Source organism: Culex quinquefasciatus, chromosome 2 (genome assembly GCF_015732765.1).
Source record: "Culex quinquefasciatus strain JHB chromosome 2, VPISU_Cqui_1.0_pri_paternal, whole genome shotgun sequence".
NCBI lineage: Eukaryota > Metazoa > Arthropoda > Insecta > Diptera > Culicidae > Culex > Culex quinquefasciatus.
Genome location: NC_051862.1, coordinates 125,752,369 through 125,777,939, shown reverse-complemented (window position 1 = coordinate 125,777,939; position 25,571 = coordinate 125,752,369). Strand labels below are relative to the sequence as shown.

The following is a 25,571-nucleotide window of genomic DNA, read 5'->3' as shown; positions in this document are numbered from 1 at the left end:
CGACCTCAATGTCCGAGATGGCCGACTCGAGAGAGCAACTCCAACTAGCGATTTATCTGCTGTACCAGATGGAAAAAGGCGCCCGTGGAATTTTCTACGTAATCTGTACAGGTAAGGTCTGGTTCACGGTTTAATGTTGAACGGATTTATAATGATATGATTCCAAAGGTAAGCTGAGAAGCGTCCGGCTGCTACTGATTCGAAGGCCGCTAAGGGAGGCAAGAGGCAAGCTCCGACGTTGACTGCTGTTTCCACCGCCTATACCAAGGAGACTGCGGCCGCCGCCATGAAGCCAACCCCGGTGCCACTAGAGCGGCTGCTGCCAAGAAGCTTCCGGAGCGAAGAAGGCTGCCACGAAGAAGCCCACCACCAAGAAGGTCACAGCCACCTACGGCATCGAAGCCAGGATGCTGCTATGGCTCGTGCCGCCGGTTTGCTGAAAGCTAAACGTACCAAGATCAGGACCGTTTGAAACTCCGTTGGCCGCGTACTATGCGTCTGTACCGCAACCGCATACGACATCATCAACTGTCCGCTGACGACGGAAGCCGTGATGGAGAAGGTCGAGGACAGCAACATGCTGGTGTTCCTGACCCTTCTGCGCGCCAACAAGAACCACGGAAAGAAGTACTCAGTCAAATTGTCACTAGGGTTGTGACCGGATGGCGTACGTGCGGCTGGCGCGTGACTGCGACGCCCTGGACATAGCAAACTAGATCGGAATCATCTAGGCAGTGTGCCGCGTCTTTAGTTCTACTAAGGATCTCTTTTTCTCTAAAAAAAATGTGTGATTTACCTGCCTGATTGTGGGAAACACTCGTTTCGGTCGCCAACAGATAAGTGGGAGAGAGAGTGAAAGCGATAGAAGAACCGATCATGCAAACGTGGACCAACGCTTTTTCGAAGTCTTGTACTAATAAAATTTCACGTGGGCCGGCAACGATTGCGACATCGGCCGTATGATGACGGGCTCTTGGGACAAGTAGGGTGAGAACGTTAACCAAGATGATCTAATGCGACTTGATTCACACTTAAAGGGTTCGCCGTGAACATATTTTGGGTTAGGGTTCGTTTTGTTCATCCCACTCGTGAAGACTGAACCAGACGCAGCTCTGTTCGCACTTGCGTGTTGGTCGCAGGTCGGCTATTCTGATCTAACCAGAGTCGTAGTTCACGGCGTGTTTCTCCTTACGGATGCACCAACGGTCTTTTTGGTTACCCACTAACCCAACACCGGAAACCCCAAAAATAAACTTTTATTATACATGAATTTTACAAGCTAAACTAGTACAGTCCAGACTGGACTATCCGAAGGCCTTGAAGGCGCCATATTTTGCAAATTTCAAGTCTACCGATAACTAGATAGAAAGGCAAACTATTCAAGTGTTGTGGGAAAATTACAAGTTGGATCAAAATTTGCAAAATAGGGCGCTTCAGATAATCGAGTCTGTACTGTTAGTACATCGTACAAAAACGCACTTAAAATCTAAACTCTACTGCAGAATCGCGATCATTCCATGTCTGCAGGCAGTCCTCCGAAGCGGTTACCGAACGACTTTTTCTGGAAACAACCTACTCACGGTCCAACGAATCCTTCATGGTCCACCCGAGGTCAACGCACCACGTACGTTGTACCGGCTTCATTCTCCCGTTCTTCCGGGCATCGACTTGGCCATACAGCTCGAGCGTAGGCTGCTGAACGGCCTCCTGCGCCTGACGACCGTTTCCGAACGACGAGTAACATACCGTGGTGCTCTCCGATTGCGACTTGTCACCGTGAATCGAGGGCGATCCGTACCCATGCCGAACGATGTTCTTCAGCAGATCCTCAACCTTGATTTTCTTCTCAACAAAATATCGATCTCCTTTTCGTTCTTCGCACAAATTTCCACGATCTGGTAGAAGTTGCGGTCCTCCACCGGCGAACCCCTTCGGCCACGTCGCAGTCCAATCTGAGGCTCGAAGCCCATTTCCAGCATCCGATCCGCGTCGTCGAGCCTGGTGTGCTATCTAAAAAACAAAACCTTAACTTAGGCAATCCGAGTCTATCTGGCGCAACTCACCTGTTGTTCCTCCAGCGCACCATAAAAATGCACGTGTAGCGGATGTTCGGCGTTCTGAAGTGACGAATCGGGTTGGTGCAAGCACCAGCACGATCGCCTCTCTGGAGTGGTTATTGGTGCGCAAGTTCACGATCGATGGGAGCAAGTAACCAGCGGCGACGTTGGTTTGGAACGGTTTGACGCACGTGTGGTCACACTTGCGGCTACACACCAGTGGTATGGCGCACGCGAGTCCACGATCGAAGGAACTTTGGTTGCAGGGGATTGTTTTGCGGCGTTCGTGTTTGCCGTATCCGTGCTGGGTGGTGAGGGTGACACAGTGCAGGAACAATATTTGTTGTTGCAGGGAGGTTTGCTCGTTCCGCAAGGCACCAGCGAGAAGATTCCCTTCGTCGAAGGGAACCCAATGGAATGTGCTGCAAGATCCCTTGGTGGCCGTCGAAATTCTTGAAACTTCCTTCTCCACTGACTAAAACTTCGCTTAGTCGAAAATCGGCAGCACCTTCACAACGCGAAACCGATCATACATGTTCCGCTCCTCATCCGGCCACAGTCCACAAACACTATGCAATAAGGTTAGCCCGTCGAGCTGGCCAAACTTGCGACCCAGCAGCAAGCGCAGCGCCTTTTCTCAAACATCCTCAACGCTACGCAGCGCGAGCTCTTTCAGCTGGGCCGGGCACATTCCGAGTAGCGCCGGTTCACCAAGCTTAACGCGGTCGACCTCCAGGCGGCAACGCTGTGCTGAGTTAGAGGTGTGGCCGGCCAGGTGGACTCATCCAACTTGGGAGCTCGGACGTGGGTTAGCAGGAGTTGCTGGTGTTTCTGCAACTCGGCGAGGAATAGAATGAGGGCACGCCTACGTAGAGGTCACTCGGACGGCGCCACTGTCTGTGTCTCCGGTGCTCAGCACCGTCCACGAAGGTTAAAATGAAGAACGCGTCGACCTGCAATGAAAGGATTTGGTGAGGCTCTTTAAGTTTAGTAAACGTGAGGACTAGGCGATTGTCGTTAGTCAGCTCCGGAAGGTGGGATGGCAGTGCGTGAGAAACTTACCGTCCGCGCGTTTCTCGACGGCCCAGACGACGTTTTCATTATCCGGTAGCTTCAAGACGGCCATTTCGAAAACATCTAGGCCGTAACAACAGACTCAAATCGAGGAGCGTGTACTGGGACGCATGCCTGATACAGTTGGGGTGAGTCCTCGTTGGCGATGCGAGATCGGCAGCCCTGGGTCGAAGCGAGGAGTTAATTTCGTCGTCCTGACCAGGTTCTTAACTGGTCACCCTCTTCCAGTGGCAAGGCTAGCTGAACTCAGGCCAACGGATGATCGCCTGGGCGTGGCCCCAGTCACGAGGTTGCCCAGCTCTAGGCAGATCAGCTGACCGAGAAAGAAGTTTTCCCCGCGCCACAGCGATTCGTGGTTGAACGGAGTTTTTTTTTCGCTCTGCGGCATTTCGAGGACCTTCCCGTACTCCAACCCGCACGTCCGGATGACATCCAGCAGCCGGAGCGTCCCCGCGGCGTCCGCTTCGGCCATGTATTCGCTCAAGTCGAACGAAACCATGACGTGACTTTGCTCGGCCAAGTTGTAGATCTTCGTCGGGCGGACGGCCGAAATGCACCAGGTAACTGCTGTCGGTCATGTCGCCGTAGTGCAGAATCATCCGGTCATGCTTGTCCTGGATAGATTCTGTTCGCTGCGGCCACTTGAAACAAGTAACTCCTGACGATTCGGCAAAATTACCGCGAAAAGGAACGACAAAAATCGAGAATAAAAACAACAACAACAGCAGTAAACATAAACAAATCCTACCGTACAGTACCACCATACGGTATTGAAAGAAAAATTTATTTTTTTCTGATTTTGGGCAAATATCACGATAATACGATAAGAAAAAAATATTGCACTGCAGATATGTAAGTTCCGCTAACTTTTACATAGTTTATTTTGAAAACGGCGTGAAAACTTATTATTTCATTAAAATTATTTTGAACCAGTGTTACTATCCTGTACGGTAACTGTTTACTTTACAGTGGTGCTATCTATTGGTTAAAATTTAGTTCATTGAATCTACCAAAAGAGGGATACAGCGTACAACAAAAGCGAACCTGGCGGCAATTTGGAGAAACACCCCGTCGGGTGTTCCATTTTGACAGGTATGATTTTCATAAAGTCAGAGTCTCGGCCCGAAACTTCAAACACGAACAAAAGCAGCGAACCGAAGATTGGCAATGACGTTTTGGAATTTTGACAGTTTGGAACACATGAATTACCCCATTATCGGTTTCCCGCACGGGTGATGTGGAAATTGTTGCACATGGCTGAAGTTGGGAATATTGCAACTTATTTTAATTTATGTCAAATTTCTAATTTAATCTAATCTAATCTAATCAGACCCTAGCGCAGCCAATCTTTCGAAGGGATCCTGGAGAGTGCCTTAGGTTAGATGACGCCTAGCACTCTTCTTGTCATTTTTTAACATTTGCAGTGCGCCATTGCATTGAAATGCATTGAGACATCACAAGCGTTAAATCGGCCAGGCCTACTGCGTAAAGCCGTATCGCAGAGATGACTCGTAATTGGGTTGAGTTTGAGCACTGAGTGTTCGAACAACAACACAATTCTGAATCGACAGGGGAGGAAGAAGCGTGGGGACACACCACCATACGCTCCGTGATTTGTTTGTATTCGTTGGGAGCACCATGCTAAGAAGTTTTGGTACTCCGGGACCCTCTGGGATGGGACATTGTATTTCCACGAATGCCCTGGACACTATTTGCCGTGGTTATAGCGCCACAACTCGCTCTCTGTAACAGTATTCCTAATTCCAATCCACGCTCACCAAGTCGTCATGGCATAGCGGTTAGCAATTTTGCTTACCAATCCAAAGGACGGAGGATCGAATCCCGCCTCGAGCGTCTTTGATTTTTCGTTCAATTTCAAATTTTATGTGTTCTTAACTTTCTCGTTGGGAGCAGATGGGCACCGAACCCAGATCCATTCGCTTACAAAGCGAACACCGTAACCAGTCAGCCACAGCCGCTCCCGTTATTTTAATTTATGTCAAATTTCAAAATTTAAACACGAATCTACAGCGAATCGATGTGGAAACTAAAGATACACTATAGGCACGATGATTTGCTGTGCAATTTTGATCAGAATCGCGATAAAAGAGGTTAAAATTGAAAAATAATAATAAAGCAAATTCTGGTCTAGAATTTAACACACAATCACCCGGTCGGAAATGGCGGACGCATTTCTGGCGTTCGTCTGGGGTCTTGCGCCAGCCATCTGACAGAATTTCCCCCAGATTTCTGCCATGATTTCTGGCGAATATGACACAAACCGGTCGTGCACGGTTCAACCGATTGAACCGGTTGATTTTGTTGCCAGACAGCTGGCAGAACTTTCGCCCGATGTTCGCCAGATTCGTCTGGCGTTACGCAAAACATGGCTAGAATAAGTGTGCCAAGTGTGTCTAAACTGCACGACAAACGTCCGCCTGCGCCAGACACTCAAATTTACCAGATTATTTTCCGAGTGGGCAATCTTATGTTTGTAAACAAACGACGCCATATTGCCAATGTTGTTCGGTAGCTCATATCAGGCCATCGCCATGAACTTTGAGTGATTTGAGTTGATTCCTGACGGCACGGTTTTCTCCTCTATTGAATGGTTCTAGACTGTGCAAAACACTTAAAACAACCATAACTTATATTCAAAATTATATTTCCACTCATAAATACCAACTTTTTGTGTAAAAACTTGTTTCTTTATGTGTGTGCGTGCAACGTCGAATGAGCGTTGGTCGACTACTGGCTCGCATAACAGCTGCTCAGTGAACTAGGGCACTCACGACTGAGTCGGGTTTGTTTATGTCACGGTTTGGCGGTTCAGTGAATGGATCTGAAAAAATCTTGTATGCGTCGCCGATTTTCGCGTCAGGACCCCTGACATTTCCCAGACGGAAAAGGGGGGCGCCTGGCGGGCGTTTTGTCTTGGGCGCTGCACTTAGCTGCGCAAGACGTCTGGCAGATTTTCCCCCCGACTGGCCCAAGAATGTTGCCAGAATTCTGGCGAATATGCAACAAACCGGTCGTGCACGGTTCAACCGATTGAACCGATTGGTTTTTGTGCCAGACAGCTGTGAGTTATCTCGCCAGATTTTCGCCAGATTCGTCGGGCGTCACGCAAAACCTGGCTAAAAGAAATGTGCCAAGTGTGTCTGAACTGCACGACAAACGTCCGCCTGCGCCAGACATTCAAATTTACCAGATTTTTTTCCGACCGGGTTTCAGCTCTGGTGCCAGGGCCGTAATTGACAGCTCCCTTTTGTTCCGGTGCCAAAGTTGACAGCTTGTGTTGGCTGCGGGCGAGCTTACTGTAATGAGATATAGGTGTCGCCTACAGATTGTCGAGGGAGACAGATTGGCCGATGCAAAATAAATCGGCACTGGCAACGTATGTTTTGCGCTTGCAACACTGCCAGTTTTGCTGGGCGTAAAGGGCGGTTGGTGTCCAGCACGTTTGGTGTCCAGAAACATTGGCCAATCTGTTTGCCTTGACAATCTGTAGTGTCGCCCCCTGGTTTTGACAGCTAGAACATGTTCAACAATCTGTGTAAATTTTTTACACAGATCTTTGTTATCTGATTTGATTATTTTGCACCGCGTTAAAATTGTCTGTTCTTGTTATTTGGCTCGATTAACTACGGCGGAACATCATGAGTAACGAATTGCCGGAAAACGCGATGGGGACCATGCTGGACTGTGCGATCAATTTGCTCGCCCATGGCGTTCAGATTCCGGACTCGATGACGGCGTACCGCGACTTGGTCCTGGAGCATCAACAGCTGCTGGAGAACGTGGTGGAACCGGTCAAGTGTGACGCCAAGGCGGCCGATCTCCGTCAGCAGGGGAACCGGCTCTACCAATCCAAACGGTACGAGAAGGCGCTGAAGAAGTACAATGAAAGTATCTGCTACGCGGAGGCCGGTTCCGATCAGTTGGCCATGGGATATGCAAATCGGTAAGTGTGTGTGCGTCCCGGTGGAAAATGTTACGCTTTGATCGACTGATTGCTAAGTCGACAAACATTTCAGGTCGGCGATTTACTTCGAGCAGGGGGAGTTCGAGTTTGCCCTGCTCAACATCCGGCTTGCCCGGAACCACAACTATCCGGAGAAGTTGATGGAGAAACTGGACACAAGAGAGAAGAACTGCCGAAAGAAAATTGACGAAGGTCTTGCGAAGAACAACGTGCCCTGTCCACGGATGGGAATCAATGTCGAGGTCAATCCGAAAATTCCTTTTCTGGCGAAAGGCGTCGGCATGAAGCAGTATCCGGCAAGTGGTCGTGGGTTGGTCGCGGAGAGAAACTTCAAAGCGGGTGACGTGATCCTCGATGAAAAGCCCGTCGTCGGTGTGGTGGCTTGGCCTTACAAATACCTGAACTGCAGCCACTGTGGCATTTCGAACCAGCACAGCTTGATTCCGTGTCCGAACTGTGTCATGTACATGTACTGCAGCGAGGAATGTCTCGCCGAGGACCAGCGATTGACCCATCGATTCGAGTGCGGCTTCGGTGCCCAAGCCGAGAACACTACCTTCAACAGCTCGAACAATGCACTGAAACTGTTCTTCTACGGATTGACTCTGTTCAACGACGATATGGAACAGATGATGAAGTACTGCGAAAAGAACGCCGAAATCGGAGCGGATCCTTTCACGCTGGACTACACAAAGTACGATCCGCTGGAGGAGTTCAAAATGCTGCACAAAGCCAAGCTTCCTCGCACCCCGTTGGTCGAGTTCTCTTACAAGCTGTGCGCCGCCGTCAACTACATCGTTCTGATGAAGCAACCCGCCGTCCAATCGCTGGTGACCTCCGAAGCGCAGAAACGATTCTTCCTGAACTGCCTCAACCACTACCAGCGCTTATCAAGCTACCTTTCGTGGGAATGGAACACCGGGCCGGTCGCCATCGCCGTCGGGTTGACGACCATCGGAAGCTTGTTCAACCACTCGTGCGATCCGAACGCCACGGTCATGTACAGCCATGGTCGGCTCAAGTGCGTCCTCATCCGACCCGTCCGCAAGGGCGAGCAAATCACGTACAGTCTCGGCCCGGCCTGGTTCAACCCGGAAGGTAAGCCAGTGTCCGAGCTGAGCTTCAAGTGCCGCTGTCCGGTTTGTCGATGCGGGGCCGTCCGCGAGTGGTTGAAAACGGGCAAACCACTTCCGACGTGCGCCCGCAACGACTTGGAATTGTGCACGGCGGTGGTGATGAGTGAAATGGCCAACGATGCGGCCAAGCTGAACGCCTGCCAGCAGATCATCCAGCGGTACGATCACTTCCAGCCGAACATGGATTTGAGCTCCCTTTTGATGATCTATATCGACAGTTTGGAGGAAGCCATCCTGAAGGAGAACGTCCAGCTTAATCGAGCCAAGATTGCTGCCACTGTGGTTTAATTTTGTTTATATTCTTTGCAATTTGTTGACGACATTCAAATTTCAACGTCCATTAAATGTTTTTAGTTTAAACGCTGAAAAATAAGAAAAAATATAATAAATCTACTGGAAATAAACAAAAACCTGGATTAAATACGTTACAATTATTTGTAGCAATCGATTCAATTTGCTCGAAAAGAAAACAAGGTTTAATTCGATCATAGGCCAGAATAGAGCTGATTGGATTACATTTCCTCTGATTGATTCAGCGAATGTTTGTTGAGAATGTTGAGAAAAAGAAACCCTAAAAATCAAAAATCTCAAAAAATTACAAAAATTTTAAAAATTTCAAGCATATTGAAAATTATAACAATTATTTTTTTTTAATTTGAAAAATATCAAAAAAACTTAAAAAAATTAAAAATTTCAAAACTTTCAAAAAATTTAAAAATTTCAAAACTTTCAAAAAATTTAAAAATTTCAAAAATTTTGAAAATTGCAAAAAACATTCAAAATTTTTAAAATAAAACTTAAAACAATTATTTTTTTTTTAATTTCAAAAACCTCAGAAAATTCAAAATTTTCATAAAATTTCAAGAATTTTGGATTTTCAAAAATATTAAAAATTTAAAAAATGAAAAAAAATTAATTACAAAAAAATATTTTTTTTTAAATTATCAAAAATTTCAACAATCTTAAAAAAATCAAACATTTCAAAACTTTTAAAAGTTTATTTTTTTTTAAATTTCGACAATTTTAGAAGATTAAAAATTTTAAAATATTCAGAAAATCCAAAATTTTTAAAAAATGTAAAATTTCAAAAATAAAAAAAAAATGGTTTTTAATTATTGATTTTTTTTAAACTTTAATTTTTTTAAATTTCTATTTTTTTATTTCGGAATTAAAAAAAATAAAATTTGTAAAAGTTTATTTTTAAAGTGTTAGCAATTTTTAAAATTTTTGAAATTTAAATTCTGTTGAAATAAAAAATATTCAAAAAAAGATATTACAAATTATGATCGTAATATCTCGATCCACGATCGAGATTTGTCAACAGTAAAATTAGGATCGTAGGGGAACAGCATCTAATTCCAGCGTGCCTTTAATGTTGCCATATCAGCACTTCTGGAGTTTTTTTTTGAAAAGGTCCAATAAACCAAATTTCCAGCTTTTGCTTTTTGGGTGTTTTTGAAACTGCCTTGAGTCAGGGGTTTTAAAAAGCACCCAAAAAGCAAAAACTGAAATTTTGGTTTATTGGACCATTTCAAAAAAAAAAAACTCCAGACTTTGACTTTCAATTACAGCTCATTTAAAGCTTTTGACTGAGCCACGTAGCCCAGTGGTAACGCTTCCGCCTCGTAAGCGGTAGATCGGGGTTCAAATCCCGGCTCGGACCAACACAACTGGTGATCTTTTCCCTTCTGAAATCGATTGCTTAGTAAAGGGAAGGTAGTGTATCGTCACAAACTGGACCTTATCACGACACCTTAGGGAGGCGACCTATGGAATTTTAACATTAACCTTAACATGTTAACATTAAGTTGAGAATGAAACTGCCACTGAATCCGCTTTGTAAATGCCGGCCCCGATACTCTTCAAGGGTGTTCCCCTCAGGAACAGGGAAAGATTTACTAAAAGCTTTTTCAACTGAAATCGAGTGATAAATAACCAGCATCCAGTCCGCCTCGTTCACTATTAGAAACTGTAATGCACGGAACAAATGTGTGTTGCACACGGTCAAATGGGCCGCCAACCGGCACGGCATCGCCACCACAATGTGTGGCCGCGTCTGCAATCGTTGCACCTCCAGTAGCTCATCCGTCCTGCCGGTGTCCACGGCAACCGAAAATTGTTCCGCCATCCAGTCACCGAATATCTCGTAGGCCAGCGCGAGGTCCACTCCAGGGTATATAATACGCGTTGGAAAACGCCTCCGCAGGGACTTTTGCTTGCCACAAACGCCACAAACAGGGACACGCGGGTTTTTCAATGTTTGATTTTGGAAAGATGTTTACCTTTCCAACAAGAGAATGACAGTTTCAGATTGCTAGCACGCAAAAACAAAATTAGGTAGAAACGGAATTATTTTGTTTATGCCAGCATCATTCCAGAATAATTCTGGAATGAACAGAATGATTCGAATGATAATATTCGATGTGTCAACCCCCTTGTAAATAACTCAATAAGAACCCAAGTAACCAAACAGCACTAAAACAAGTCAGTGTTTAGCACTACAAGCGCTTTACCAGCTGTGGGTTACAGCTAAGAAGTTTTGACATCTGCACTAAAAGCGCTTTTACAGCTGATTTGCAGTCGGTTTTGGACTTTATATTTCTGATTTCCAGCTGGCCTCTACTGTTGTTGATCCAACCCTGCACAAAACGTCAAAACATTGGGAGAAGCAAAAATGTTGTGTTCTCTCTCATGTCTCTCCCTCATTTTCGTCCCCTCCTTCCATTCTATTTTAAGATTTGTTTACTATTCTATGTTACCGACGCTACTGACCAAATGTTGAAGAGGCGATTTTTTTAATTGAAAGTGAGATGTCGGAGATTAAATGTCAGGAGCTAGATGTTGCCGCCGATGAGTGAGCCTAAGCCCACACGCCCAATTTGAAGATGGCTTATCTCAGAAGTTTGAACATCTAAAGGATGGTAGTACATTGCGTAAACCTATTTTTATTTACTCAGACAGACACTGTAGGCGGCAGATTCCACCAATCTGGCCAAGAATTGCAAGAAAAAACACTTTATAATACATTTTGATTCCCCCTGGAAGCAAGCAATTGCCGTTTGCGTTTGGCACCGGAAAGGTCCGGGAAAGCCAACGCAGAAATGCATCCTATCCAGGTTTTTAAGCAAAGATGGCGTTCGAATGTTGAACGTCCGAAATGTCAAAATCACGCAAGAGCACCAACATTAGAAAAAAAAATGCGGCTGTCATGCCATGGCACACTTTTTTCGTTATGTTGGTACCACTGCGTGATTTTGACATTTCGGGCGTTCACCATTCGAACGCCATTTTCCCTTAAAAATCTGGATACAATATATTCTGGATCTCGCACACCGACTGACAGCAGGTTTTCTCCGATGGTTTGTTTTCGTCGTACTGGCAGAAGACAGGGAAGAGAGAAAGTTAAGGTAGGAGATAATCGATAAGGAAGTGGGATTAGGACAGGAGAGGGAGAAGGTCAGGGTTACACTGAAAGAAAGACACATAGCAATATTACATGTTTTACACGTGATTCTGCCCCATACGACTTTACATGGGAATGTCATGTGCAAATCACTTGAGCAAAATTCATCGCGCGACGTGGTAGATTCAAATGCAAATCACGTTAACCTCACGTGTCATTGCACATGATTATCACATGAAATGTTTATGAGAATGAAATGGATTGCACATTAATATCAAATGATTTTCTGTTCAGTTTCAAGTGAAAATTTTATGTAGCATATTATTAAAATACGTTTCATATATTTTTGATTTTGGCCTTTTATTTTTATAATATAAATAACACTTAACAAACTTCAAAACGTATACAGCAATTCCATTTGAAAAGAGCCTAAACCGAAAAAAAAGTTCTCCGATCGGGCTCAAAATTTTTCTGAGGGTTCCTAGGCCAAAATAATTAGACCCGTATTTTTTTGTTTGGCCATTAGGGTGACCTACATCGTGCTAGGGTGGTTCGAAAAATGGCAAATTTCGTTATTTTTCGCAAAAACCACTTTTTTCGAAAAATCATATCTCCACGCCATTTCATCCGAATTTAGCTGTCTTAGACGCAAAAGAAAGGTGATGAGTTTGGCTATTTGGGAAAAATAGTAAGAAGTTCCAAAAATCTAGCTTAACTATTGAAAAAGTCATATGAAAACTTAAAATGGCGTTTTGACCGTGTCTCGACCAAAGAGCCTATGTCTGAAAATACGTTTATCGGATTCCTCGGAAAATTTCACATTACATATCAAAAAATTGGTGATGTCGAACCGAACGTTTCCAAGATATGATTTTTTTGAAAATAAAAACTGAGTTTTTCGACGCGCCACGCGCAAAAACAGGAAAATGACGAAATCGGCAAAAAAATCAACTTTTTTCACTAAAACTGCGATAACCTAATAATTTCAGCAATGACCTATACATGTCTGGGTACCAAAAGTTGCGTCTTTCAATTACAAAAATTTTGATACCCAGACATGTATAGGTCATCGCTGAAATTTTTAAGTTATGGCAGTTTTAGTGAAAAAAGTTGATTTTTTACCGATTTCGTAATTTTCCTGTTTTTGCGCGTGGCGCGTCGAAAAACTCAGTTTTTATTTTCAAAAAATCATATCTTGGAAACGTACGGTTCGACATCGCCAATTTTTTGAAATGTTATGAGAAATTTTCCGAGGAATCCGATAAAAATATTTTCAGACATAGGCTCTTTGGTCCAGACACGGTCAAAACGCCATTTTAAGTTTTCATACGACTTTTTAAGTAGTTAAGCTAGATTTTGAACTACTTTTTTCAAATAGCCAAACTCATCACCTTTCTTTGCGTCTAAGACAGCTAAATTCGGATGAAATGGCGTGAGATATGATTTTTCGAAAAGTGGTTTTTGCGAAAATAACGAAATTTGCCATTTTCGAACCACCCTAGCACGATGTAGTCAAATGGTCTAATTACAAAAAACTCAGAAAACCCGATCGGAAATGGAATTGCTGTATACACAAACTTAACTTTTTCGAGAAATTTAACTTTCACAGTTGTTTTACAATTCACACTTAAAAATAAGATTCACGCACATTCTGGACGATCAGTGATCCGTGACTCCTTGGCCGCCTTGGAAAAGTCTCTTCCATGGAAATCTCTAAGTTTCGCTGGAAATTAGTCTATCCGGGATTTCCTGGAAAAAATGGTATGACATTGTCTGCTTAGTATTCAATTTTGCTAAGAATTAATAAGAAAATATTCACCACATAATCCTGAAATACTTAAAATATTAAAACCACTTTTTTCGAGAGCAAATTAAAATCAAAAGTGCGAGCTACAACTCGTACCTATTGAAAATTGCCATTTTGCTTTAGGATTAATTTTCATCATCGATAGCATTTGAAACTAACATGAATTTCACTTGGAAATCAACGAACAAGTCGATTAGGGCAAATCAGAATGAAATTTATTTGAATCCTTGGTTGCTATTCGATTCTGTTATTTTTGGTACAGAAAAGTAGGCTATTTCGTCGTTCAAGAATGACAGGAAAAGTGAGCAGTTTCACGACGGAATTGCAAAAAACCATTTTTGCAATTCCGTCGTGAAACTAATTACTTTTCCAGTCATGCTTTTTTTTTTTTTTTTTTTTTGAATTAAATATACTTTATTGAATCTTTCTTATAATAATTACATTTGGTTTACATAATAAGTGGTCAGCTGTGGCTCTTCAGCTTTAGTTTGCTTTTCGTGATTTAAACACTGTTCATTTTCTTAACTTTAAAAGTATATGATTTATCATTTTTGTAACACTAGGTACAATGAGGAAAAAAAAAAAAAAATTAAAAAAATTAAGAAAACATAACCTAACCTAACCTAAAACTAACTTAATCTTACCATAAACTAAACCAATCCTTGAATCAAGGGGTATTCAGATATAGCACATTTTTCCCTGAATTTCAAACATTTTTCTTGAATCTTCTGATCCAACATTTTTACTTCTGCTAATTCATGAACCTCACTTGATCTTGTCCAGCCAGGAACATTCAAAACCATTTTGAGTACCTTGTTTTGGACACGCTGGAGCTTCAATTTATGAGTTCTAGCGCAACACTCCCAAACAGGTACTGCATACTCAATAACGGGGTAAATTATTTGTTTGTAAACTGCTAACTTATTTTTCAAAGATAGCTTTGATTTTCTGTTAATTAAAGGATACAAACACCTGATGAGAATGCTGCACTTGTTCAATATTTTATCTACATGCTGCCGAAACAAAAGTTTCGAGTCAAGTATGAGACCTAAATAGACAACTTCCTTTGACCAGGGTATCGAAACATCATTCATTTTAATCAAAACATCATCCTTTGGGACAAATCTGGCCGATTTGGAAAGTGGAAAAATGATGGTTTGAGTTTTGGCTGCATTAATGCGAATTTTCCAGTCGCCAAAGTATTCGGAAAGAACGTCAAGACCCTTCTGAAGACGGCCAACTAAATATCTGGTTATTTTACCCTTATAAATAACGGCAGTGTCATCAGCAAAAGTGACAACACACCATTACCAGGAAGAGTAGGCAAATCAGATGTAAAAATATTGTACAGAAGTGGGCCAAGAATACTTCCTTGGGAACCCCAGCATCAATGTTGAATAATCCAGAAGCAATCCCATTCAGAAAAACCTTGAACGATCTCTCCGAAAGATAGTGCTGGATAATTTTGATAAGATACATTGGAAAACCGTATAAATACAGTTTATGTATCAAACCATCATGCCAAACATTGTCAAAAGCCTTCTCAACATCCAACAAAGCCATAGCAGTTGATTTAGACTCAAGCTTGTTCTGCTTGATGATTTTAGTTACTCTCGTAAGCTGATGAGCAGTATTATGTCCCTTTCGGAAGCCAAACTGCTCGTTCAAAATTATATTATTATCGTTGGTAAAATCCAAAAGCCTTGAATAGATGACCTTCTCAAAGAGTTTGGACAGACTACTCAAAAGACTAATGGGACGATAACTTGTTGGCGATGTTGGATCTTTTGAGGCTTCAAAATTGGTATGACTTTGCCCAGCTTCCAATTGGTGGGGAAGTAACCAAGTTGCAAACATTTATTGAAAATATTGGCTAGATGTTGAAAGAACTGATCACTCTGTTTTTCAACACTAGATTAAAATGTTATCAAAGCCTGGAGCTTTCATATTTTTCATTTGTTTAACTGCAACTTTGACTTCCTCACCAGAAACATGGGAATCTGCAGGAAATTCAAAGGTAGAGTCATTGATTGTTGAAATACTATTGGCAACTGATGTTTCTTTACGGCTGGTCATGGAAGCGCCAAGATTATGTGAACTAACAAAATGAAGCCCAAGTGCATTTGCCTTTTCCTCGGATGTAATCAAAGGAGAATCCTCAACAATAAGAGGAGGAATAGGCTTTGGTTTGTTTTTAAGAACTTTTGAAAGTTTCCAAAATGGTTTTGAATAATTCCCAAGCTGGCTTACATGTTTTGAAAATTCTTGATTTCTGATATTGTCAAGTCGGTCTTGTATGATTTTGTTCAAATTGTTAACTGAAATCTTTTGTCATAGTCCCCAGTCCGTTGATATTGTCTCCTATAAACATTCCTAAGTCTAATCAAGTGTTTAGTATCTACGTCAATATCAGTTACCTTAAAATTAACAGGAACCTCCCGAACGTTGGCAGCCTCTGCTTGGTTGATAGCCTGCTGGATCACCTCCAGCGAACGATCAATATCAGCAGAAGTTTCCGGGTGTTGATCATAGTCGATGTTGCTGTCGACCACTTGCTGAAACTGCTGCCAGTCAACGTTGTGGTAATCTTTCCGGGTTGGTTGCCGCTGCGGAGTAACGGAAGCTCCAACCTCCACAACCACCGGATAGTGATCAGAACTCAACTCTTCAAACACCTCAGGATGAGCCACGTTCTCAGCCATATTGGTAATGAAGAAGTCGATGATTGAGTGATTCCCAGACCGAGCCACCCTCGTTGGACGATCCGGACTCACAACGTTGTAGTATCCGTTTTGCAGATCGTTGTGCAGAATCACTCCGTTCCGATTCCTCCTGCTGTTGCCCCAAACTTCATGCTTCGCGTTGAGGTCACCAGCAATGATGTACTTTGCGCTCCGCCGTGTCAGCTTCTGGATATCGCCCTTCAGTTTTGCTGCTGAACCATCTCTGGAATTCACCTGACGTGGGCAGTATGCAGCAATGAAGAGTACTGGGCCAAACGAAGTGGGAATTTCCACCCCAACGGCCTCGATGATGTCCAGCTTGAAGTGTGGCAGCCGGCGTGGCTTGAGATCACGATGAACAGCGACAAGCACACCTCCTCCTCCAGAGGTGGTCCTATCGAGCTGCGTCGCGATCTTGTAGTTTTGCAGATAAACTTTTTCACCGGGCTTCAGATGAGTTTCCGTGATGGCAGCTACGTCGATCTCCTTCTCGCGAAGAAAATCCACCAGCTCTATGTTCTTCCTCCTAATGGAGCAAGCGTTCCAATTCAGCAGCTTGAGAGACCTACGATCCATACTGGATGACGAACGAGGTCAGCACTTCAATCTGCTGGGTCTTGGTTTTGCATCCACGCAGTGCAGCGGACATCTGTTTGAAAATATTGAGGAGTTCGGTTGAGGTGTAAAGATCATTACCATTTTCCTCAACTGCTGGTTCTTGGGTTGGTCTTGGCTCCTGGCTGAAGCCCGGTGGTGGCGGTCTCGGCTCCTGGCTGGAACCCGGCCGTGGATGATTCATCTCAGCTCTCTTCCTGGGATCCAACGGCAACGGTGCCAAGTTCGGGACCTGGCGTCGCGGTTGAAGAGGTGGGAAATTTTGCTCCACCAGGGCTGGAGGAGTTCTACGACGCTGAGGCTGATTCTTCGTCGATGCTTGCTGCCGAATTTTCACGAACTCAGCTCTCTTGGGGCACTTTCGGTCGGTTGACGAGTGCTCACCGTTGCAGTTGAGGCACTTCACCAGCGAATCTTGGATGCACTGGGATGTGATGTGCGCATCGGTACCACATTTGGCGCAACGACGCTTTAGGTGGCAGTTCTTACCTCCGTGCCCGAAGCCCAGGCAGTTGAAGCATTGTGTGACGTCACGATGCACTGGTCGGTATCGCTCCCACGACACGATAATGTTGAAAACCGCTCGGATTGCCTTCAGCTCAGGAAGCGTCGTCGATCCCTTAGCCAAATGCAGCAGGTAGAGCTGGTCACGGTACTTGATGTCTTTGTTGCGTCGGCTCATTTTGTGCACGGCCAACACATCCAGTTTCAAAACTTTTAGCTCGGCAGCTAATTCCTCCACTGGCATGTCGTACAGACCTCTGACGACGATTTTGTACGGCTTATCCATGACGACATCATGGGTAAAGTACTCCGCCTCGTTTTCGGTCAAGTAATCCTTGACCAGTTGATAGTGCTGCCTGGATTGCACCAGCACCTTAAATCCGTCCTGACACAGACGAATGTTGCCTTGGACTTTCCCAGACTTGATGAGTTCAACAAGCCCCGCACGAAAGTCGATCGTTGCTGCTGATTGCCTCACATAAAAGGAGGCAGTTTCTCCTTTCGCTGTTTCACTTCATTCTCCTTTGCTTCCGCTACCTGGTCCTCGTCAGGCAGTCCAGCGAACTTGTTGTTCTTCAAAAGCTGCTCCTCGTGCGATGAAGAGTTCTCCTCCTCCTCATCCATCGGTACAGTACCGTCGCTCTTTTTCGTCTTTTTGCTGTTCGATGTCACTTCCAAAAGCACCTTCCTTTTGGAAATTCCCGGTTTTTGGCCATCAGTTGAGGCCTCAACCTTCCTTTTGGAAATTCCCACTTTTTTGCCTGCTTGCGCCGCAGGTAGGGCAATATTGCCGGCGTTTTGCGCCGGGACGCGACGAGTCATGTTGATTCAGACAACCTTCACCAACGAATGCTCGGATAACAATGACCAGTCATGCTTGAACGACGAAATAGCCTACTTTTCAGTACCAAAAATAACAGAATCGCATTCAAATGGGTGCTGACGTGGGTGCTGAAAATTTGAACTTTTCAGCACTTGTTTCGAAAAGTAACACTTTTCAACATTTTTTAGATTTAAACGATTTATTGACAAAATACATGAAAATTTGACATAAAATTCCACTCAGTGTGTGTTTTTTGGAATTGCAAAAAATGTTGTATGGAACTCGTTGCAAAACTTGTTTTTTTCAGCACTCTTCGTATTTATCCAACTCGGTGAACCTCGTTGAATAAATGTACGACTCGTGCTGAAAAAATCCTCTTTTTGCAACTTGTTGCATAAACTACTATTTACTTTCGCGTTTAATCTTTAATTCGCTTCTTTCAATTCCACGAAATACCTCTGCCGAAGAATTTGGACCTCCCACTCACCCCATTGAGTTTTATGTCTCGATCCCTTTGCCTTATCGAGAAATTGAAAGTGAGAGTGTGTGCGTGCAACATGGAGTTAAACTTTTCAAAGTGCTATGGTAAACTTCACAGAAAGTTTAACTCCATGTTGCACACACTCTCACTTTTAATTTCTCGATAGCATGAAATAACCAAGAAGTTTACCCTTGTAGACCCAAAAGTTATAAAGTGAGCAAGCAAGTTTCCCCTAATTTCTCGATAGTAAGTCATAATTTTTCGATGGTAGTCTTAATCTTACTATCGAGAAATCTCGATCGTGAGTCGAGAAATTACGATCGTGAGTCGAGAAATTACGATCGAATGCAATGATCACCACGATAGTTTATGTATGTGTAAGGCTACCAACTGTACGGATTTTTTCCTTACCATACGGATTTTCGAACCTCTTCGCGGATTTTTAACAGGCCGGAATTTTTGTAGGGAATTTTACGCATAATACGGATTTGTACGGAATTTTAACAACTTTTTAATCATTGAATTGCTTTTTTGATTTGGTTGAAGCTTTTGTTAACTACACAGAAAGAATATGTGGATTTACTTGACACGGAAAAAATGAATTACATGTAAACTCAATTGATGTTAACGTAAGATTCGACGTAAACGGTTGAATCACACGTAAAATCATGTTTTTACGTACACGCAGAAAAAAATTTTGTAGAGTCAGCCTGTACGAGGTTTGATTCAACCAAATTTTTGTTGAATATAATCAACGCCGATTTTGCGTTTTATCAAACCTTAATTTTCTTAATTCCACAAAAATCTTTTGTTGTTTTGAAAAAGATGCTTTGACGTTTAGCGTTGATTCAACAAAAATCTTGATTTTCAAATCAAGAAAACGTTTTGTTGATTCAATTATGCCTTATTTTTCTGCGTGTATAATTTGTTACAAATTTACATCAAATTGCATTTAAATTTAAATGTTTAATGACGTGCAAAAGTGTTACATCATAAATGATGTAACATTCGGAAATATTTTTTTGTGTGTAGAAATTTTTATTTTTCTGTGAGTTTGATTTAAAAAGGGAGAGTTTTCCTGGGTTTCCTCAATTAAAACTTGATTATCAATAATTCTAGAGTTTTGAACTATTGTCTTTCATATGTTGATAGGACCTTTAAAAACTCTAGAATTGTTCTTTTAGAAATTCCTTACTATATATATTTATCCATTTCCAAAGGCTTTCTAAAACTTGTGAAAACATTTGAACATTTGAATTAACAAATCTAGAGTTTTTTTAAAGGTCCTATAAACTGTTGTGTTTCACATGTTATAGGACCTTTTCACCTTTGTTCGTGAAAACACTAAGAACGGTATTATTCGTAAAAGCAAACTTGACATTTTGTAAACTTTAAAACGTTTAACAAAAAACATTGAAGAACATAACGATTTGATTCAAATCACGGTTTATTTTATGAATACTTTTAAACGTGCAACGTGTGAAATTTGTTAGCTCTAAAAACGACACAGTTTTATGTTTTTAATTCTCAAATTTATTAAATTTATTTTATATAAATAATTCATAGACAGTTTTTGTTATACCATGGTGTCATATCGGCAAAGTGTACGGATTTTTGCTCAGCAAGAGTTGGTAGCCTTATGTATGTGCTAATACCAACTTCTGACATTTTTGCTGATTTACGCTTATGTAACCCCTTAAGTGAGATCCGGATATATGTAAAAATGTAATTTTATGCATAACTTTTGAACTACTTATCAAAACTTCAAACGATTCAATAACGATGTATGAGACCGTAAACAAAGTCGAACGCAACCTGTTTGAACAAAATCGGATCAGCCAGTGCTGAGAAAACTGAGTGACCTTATTGGTAACACACAGACTAACAGACATTTGTTCAGTATTCTATTCTGAGTTGATAAGTATACATGAGGGTGGGTCTACGAGTTTTTAATAAAAAGTTTATTTGTTGAGCAGGATATCTCATTGAGGAGTGCAAAACTTATATCTAAATGTTTGAGTTCAGAAGTCTATTATTCAAAATGATTCCATAGTTTGGATAGCGCAAAATATGAGTCCGATTGCTCATAAATTCGTTTCGTTTAAATTCACCAAGTCCTTATTCAAAAACCCTCGCCACCGCCGCCTCCCTCCCAATCCGCTCGATATCCTTCTTGACCATCTCCAGCAGGTACAACCGGTACGTGGTCATGATCCGGCTCAGCGTGTCCTCCGGATGGAAGCGAATGTGCCGCTGGATGTACTGCTGAATCGCGTGCAGTTTGTCCACGTCGTTGAACGCTTCGTCCTGCAGAATGGCCAGCAGCATATCGGCGTTCCGCTCCGCCCCCAGCGACAGCTCCCTTCCGGTGGCCAACCAGTGCTGCATCGACGGTTGGGCGCAGAACGGGCACGCGCACACGAAGCTGTACGTGACCGGGGGATGGTTACGATCGTACCAGGTCGGTCCGTACGCGGTGAGGATTTGCTCGCCGGCGCGGATTGGCCGCAGCAGGATGAACTTGAGCCGGCCGCCCATGTAGATGGCGGCGACGTTCGGATCACAGGAATGGTTGATGAGGGAACCGACCGAGGTGAGGCCGCTGAGCACGTGGCCGGTGGACGTGGTCGAGAGGTTGACGTGGGAGTTCCACATCAGGAAGCACGCGACTCGTGTGTAGTGGAGCAAGGAGTTTAGGAGGAATCGGTGGTGGGATTTTGTGGTCAAGCTTGAGTTGATGGCGGGGTTTTTGATGAGGACGGCGTAACTGAGGGCAGCGCAGGCCTTCAGCGAACCTTCGATTTCCGTGTTGGTGTTCAGTACGGTCTTGTGGAGCTCTTTGAACTCCGCCAACGGATCGTACTCTCTGTAATCTAAGGTGAACGGATCTCCACCGGCGTTGACGCTCTGCTCGCAGTACTCCATCATCTGGTCCAAGTCGTCGTTGAACAGCGTCAATCCGTACAGGAACAGCTTCGGTCCCATGTTGGACGTGTACATCGATACGTTTCGAAGCTTCGTGGCCAATCCGCACTCGAACCGGTGCACGAGCCGTTTGTCCCTCTCCAGACACTCCTCGCTGCAGTACATGGCAAAGACGCAGTCCGGACAGGGAATCAAGCTGTGCTGGTTCTCGGCGGAGCAATGACTGCAGTTGTAATACTTTAACGGAACATCGACGATGCTCAGCACGGCCTTCTCGTCCAGGATCACATCCCCGGTGCGGAAGTCCCGTTCGGCCTCCAACCCGCGGTTGCACCACGGATACTGCCTCATGGCGATTCCCTTTGCCAGAAAGGGAACGCGCGGATTTACCTCGACGGTGATGCCCATCCGCGGACAGAGCGCGATGTTCTTGGACTGTCCCTGCTCGAGCTTCTTCCGGCAGCTCTGCTCGCGCACGTCCAGCTTGTCCAGAATCTTCGCCGGATAGTTGTGCTCCTTGGCCAGGGCCATGTTCAGCAGTGCCAACTCGTACTCTTCCTGCTCGTAGTAGATGGCCGATCGGTTCGCGTAACAAATCGCCAAATGTTCCGAACCGGACTCCGCACAGCACATGGCCTCGTTGTACTTTCCCAGCGCTTCTTTATACTTCCGGGCGTGGTACAACCGATTCCCGGCCTTGCGAAGCTGCTCCGCCTTAATGTCACTTTTCGCGACCTCGGCACCATCAACCACTTCTTCGTACGCCAGGACCATGTCCCGATACGCTTCGATGTCCGCATCGGACGCAATTTCCGAAAGCATCCTGCTCAGCAGGATGTCTACGTCGGGCGGAACGTGGCCGCCGGCAGTCGTCTTGGGGGACGGTGACTTGTCCATTCTGCAATTCATTAGTTATGATTTGGACCAACTAGAAAGTAATCGAACCTTACCTGGGGTGTCGCGGTTCTGGCCACGAAATCCTTGGAAAACTCGTTCCGGATTGTCTTTTGAGACCGCATCAAAACAAACGAGATGTTAGCCGTTTATGCCTCTTAGTTCCCGATAAGTAATTGACAGATTTCGTATGGTCGTTGTTGGTCGACATGAACGATCGATCAAAACCAATGCGGCCAGGCCTACTCCGTTATGTTTACGGTCGAAACGATTCGTTGAATTTCTTCTACCATATTTCCGATTTTTTTTGGAGACTGTTGCGAATAAAAAATAGTTATTTAAAGTGCTTCGTTATTTATTCGAAATCACAGAGTTAGCGAAAGAAATCATTGTTCAAATCCAAAATCGTCAAAAAATCAAAATAACAAAATGCCCCAAAACTCGTTCAAACGCCGGCGGCCGCGACCTTGGCCCGGTTCAGCTTCACGTTCTCGTTGACGATGGCATCCTTCAACTTTTCAATGTAGATCCGCAGGTGCAGGCTCAAGTCCATGTTCGGCAAGAACGGATCGTACCGTTGGATGATCTGCTGGAACGCGTTCAGCTTGGCGGCGTCGTTGCCGGTATCGCTGATCAACACCGCCATGCACATGCTCAGGTCGTTCCCGGCATTCGGCGGCAGTGGCTTTCCCAAGCTCATCCACTCCTGGGTACTTCCGTAGCGACAAACCGGGCAGCGGCACTTGAAGCTCAGCTCGGACACTGACTGGCCACCGGGGTTGAACCAGGCCGGGCCGAGACTGTACGTGATTTGCTCGCCCTTGCGCACGGGCCGGATGAGGATGCACTTGACACGGTCGGCGTCGTAGAACGCCATGGCGTTTGGATCGCACGAGTGGTTGATCACCTTTGCGGTGTAAGTAAGTCCGGCCGCGATTATTCCCGTTGGTGTGTTGTTATCCCACGCGTAGTAAGCCGCCACGCGTTGGCAGTTGTAGAGGCAGTTGAGGAAGAATTGTTTCTGAGATTTGGACGGAAAAAGCGAACGGATCGAAGGTTGCTTCATCAAGACAACGTAGGCTGCGGCGGCGCACAGCTTGAACGTGTACTCGACCAACGGGTTGCAGGTCATCTTGGATTTCATGAAGTGCTTGAACTCTTCCAGCGGGTCGTACTTTCTGTAGTCCAGCGTGAAAGGATCCGATCCGGTGTTTGCGTTCTTCTCGCAATAGTTCATCATCTGGTTCAAATCGTCCTTGAACAGCTTCAATCCGTAGAAGAACAGTTTGTGTCCCATGTTGGAGCAGTTGAACGTGACGTTCCCGATCTGGGCACCGAAGCCGCACTCGAAGCGGTGAAGTGGTTTGTCCTCGACGAGACATTCCCCGCTGCAGTACATGCAGTGGACACAGTTCGGACACGGAATCAAGCTGTGCTGGTTCGAGATGCCGCAGTGACTACAGTTGAGGTACCTGTTCGCGACGGACACCACGCTGAGAATGGTCTTTTCATCCAGGATGACGTCACCCGTCTTGAAGTTCCTCTCCGCGACCAGTCCACGACCGCTTCCCGGGTACTGCTTCATGCCAATTCCTTTGGCCAGAAAAGGAATTTTCGGATTGACCTCGACATTAATGCCCATCCGTGGACAGGGCACGTTGTCCTTCGCGAGACCTTCATCGATTTTCTTTCGGCAGTTGTTCTCTCTTGCGCTTAGTTTCCCCATCAGCTTCTCCGGATAGTTGTGGTCCCGGGCAAGTCGGATGTTGAGCAGCGCAAACTCGAACTCTCCTTGCTCGAAGTAAATCGCCGACCTGAAATGTTAGTCGACTTAGCAATCAGTCGATCAAATCGCAACATTCTCTACCGGGACATACCGATTGGCGTACCCCATGGCCAACTGATCGGAACCGGCCTCCGCGTAGCAGATACTTTCGTTGTACTTCTCCAGCGCCTTCTCGTACCGTTTGGCCAAATAAAAATGGTTCCCTTCCTGCCGGAAGTGGGCCGCCTTCGCGTTACTTTTTACCGGTTCCTTGACATTGCTCAGGAGCTCCTCGTCCTGCTCGAGGACAAAGTCGCGGAACGCCGCCATTGTGGTTTTCACCTGGAGGTCCTTTCCGACCAGATCGAGCAGCCGGTCCACCATGGTCCCGATCGCGTTGTCCTGTTTTTTGTTGTCCATGTTGTGCGGTTGGTGGCTTCGGAGTGGTTCTGGAAGGAGATTTTCGTTTATTTTCAGGGGGACGAAATTCTCTTTCTCTGATTTGCCTTAAACTTTAAGCAATCCGGACTTTAACAAACTTATCAGATTTTTGGGCTTTTTTCCTCAAAAAAGGAATTCACAGAAACAAAACACAACAAACACAACCGATTTTTCGGAAAATCAGCTCCATCGCAGTGAAAATAGAGATGTGAGCAGACAAAACGATACGCAAAATCAGAATCAACAAGATTTTTGTAAAAGAAAACTAACTTTCAACGAGGACTCATTTCTGGGTAAACTCGATCTGAACTGGAAATTAGCTGCGATTAGTCGATGAGTAAACGTGTAAAAATCCTGTAGATAGGGTATTTTAACCATTAGTGGACCCCCTAGTAGAACCGAAGCAAATTTTTCACAAATTTTCAATATTTTAAGCACTTTTTCATAACCCTTTGTACAAAACAATGAAAACTGAAGTCTTTTGAAGAATTTTGACTATTTGTTTCATCAGTTTATTTGTTTTTGAGCAGAAAAATATCCATTTGAAAAAAAGTTTTTTTTTGCCTGTTATGGACCCCCTTTTCCTATAGTGGACCCGGGTCCACTATAGGCAAATTGTTATGTTTATACCAAATTTAACCGATATTTGATGTTTTGATGCATGATGTAGGTCTAATGATAGATATAATGAATTAAATATAGATTTTGCTCACTTTTCATCATAAACAATTATGTTTTGTTAACAAATTTGGCTTTAAACAACAAAAAAAAAAAAAAAACTAACAGACATTTAAACACATTTATTTCCGAAAAAGATCAGAGAAAACGTTTCAAAAACAACTGTAAACATAAAAATAATTAAAAAAAAGTAATTTTGATGCACATTTTTTTCATATTAATTACATAAGTGGTTGATCAAAACTTAACAATAGATTTGT

At 44.0% G+C, this 25,571-nt stretch overlaps 3 protein-coding genes across 3 annotated transcripts; 1 reads left to right on the top strand and 2 right to left on the bottom strand.

Annotated features, from left to right (window-relative positions):
• The first annotated feature begins 6,627 nt into the window (after window positions 1-6,627).
• On the top strand, window positions 6,628-8,653 carry LOC6038288 (SET and MYND domain-containing protein 4). Its single transcript, XM_038257800.1, has 2 exons — window positions 6,628-7,095; window positions 7,169-8,653. Exons 1-2 carry the CDS (start codon window positions 6,791-6,793, stop codon window positions 8,538-8,540), a joined length of 1,677 nt encoding a protein of 558 aa, XP_038113728.1. The 5' UTR covers window positions 6,628-6,790; the 3' UTR covers window positions 8,541-8,653.
• An 11,895-nt stretch (window positions 8,654-20,548) lies between these two features.
• On the bottom strand, window positions 20,549-22,578 carry LOC6038289 (SET and MYND domain-containing protein 4). Its single transcript, XM_001848059.2, has 2 exons — window positions 22,484-22,578; window positions 20,549-22,431 (listed from the first exon to the last, which is right to left on the bottom strand). Exon 2 carries the CDS (start codon window positions 22,428-22,430, stop codon window positions 20,727-20,729), a length of 1,704 nt encoding a protein of 567 aa, XP_001848111.2. The 5' UTR covers window position 22,431; window positions 22,484-22,578; the 3' UTR covers window positions 20,549-20,726.
• Window positions 22,579-22,764: 186 nt separating this feature from the next.
• On the bottom strand, window positions 22,765-24,848 carry LOC6038290. Its single transcript, XM_001848060.2, has 3 exons — window positions 24,699-24,848; window positions 24,305-24,641; window positions 22,765-24,241 (listed from the first exon to the last, which is right to left on the bottom strand). Exons 2-3 carry the CDS (start codon window positions 24,610-24,612, stop codon window positions 22,873-22,875), a joined length of 1,677 nt encoding a protein of 558 aa, XP_001848112.2. The 5' UTR covers window positions 24,613-24,641; window positions 24,699-24,848; the 3' UTR covers window positions 22,765-22,872.
• Window positions 24,849-25,571: the final 723 nt, after the last annotated feature.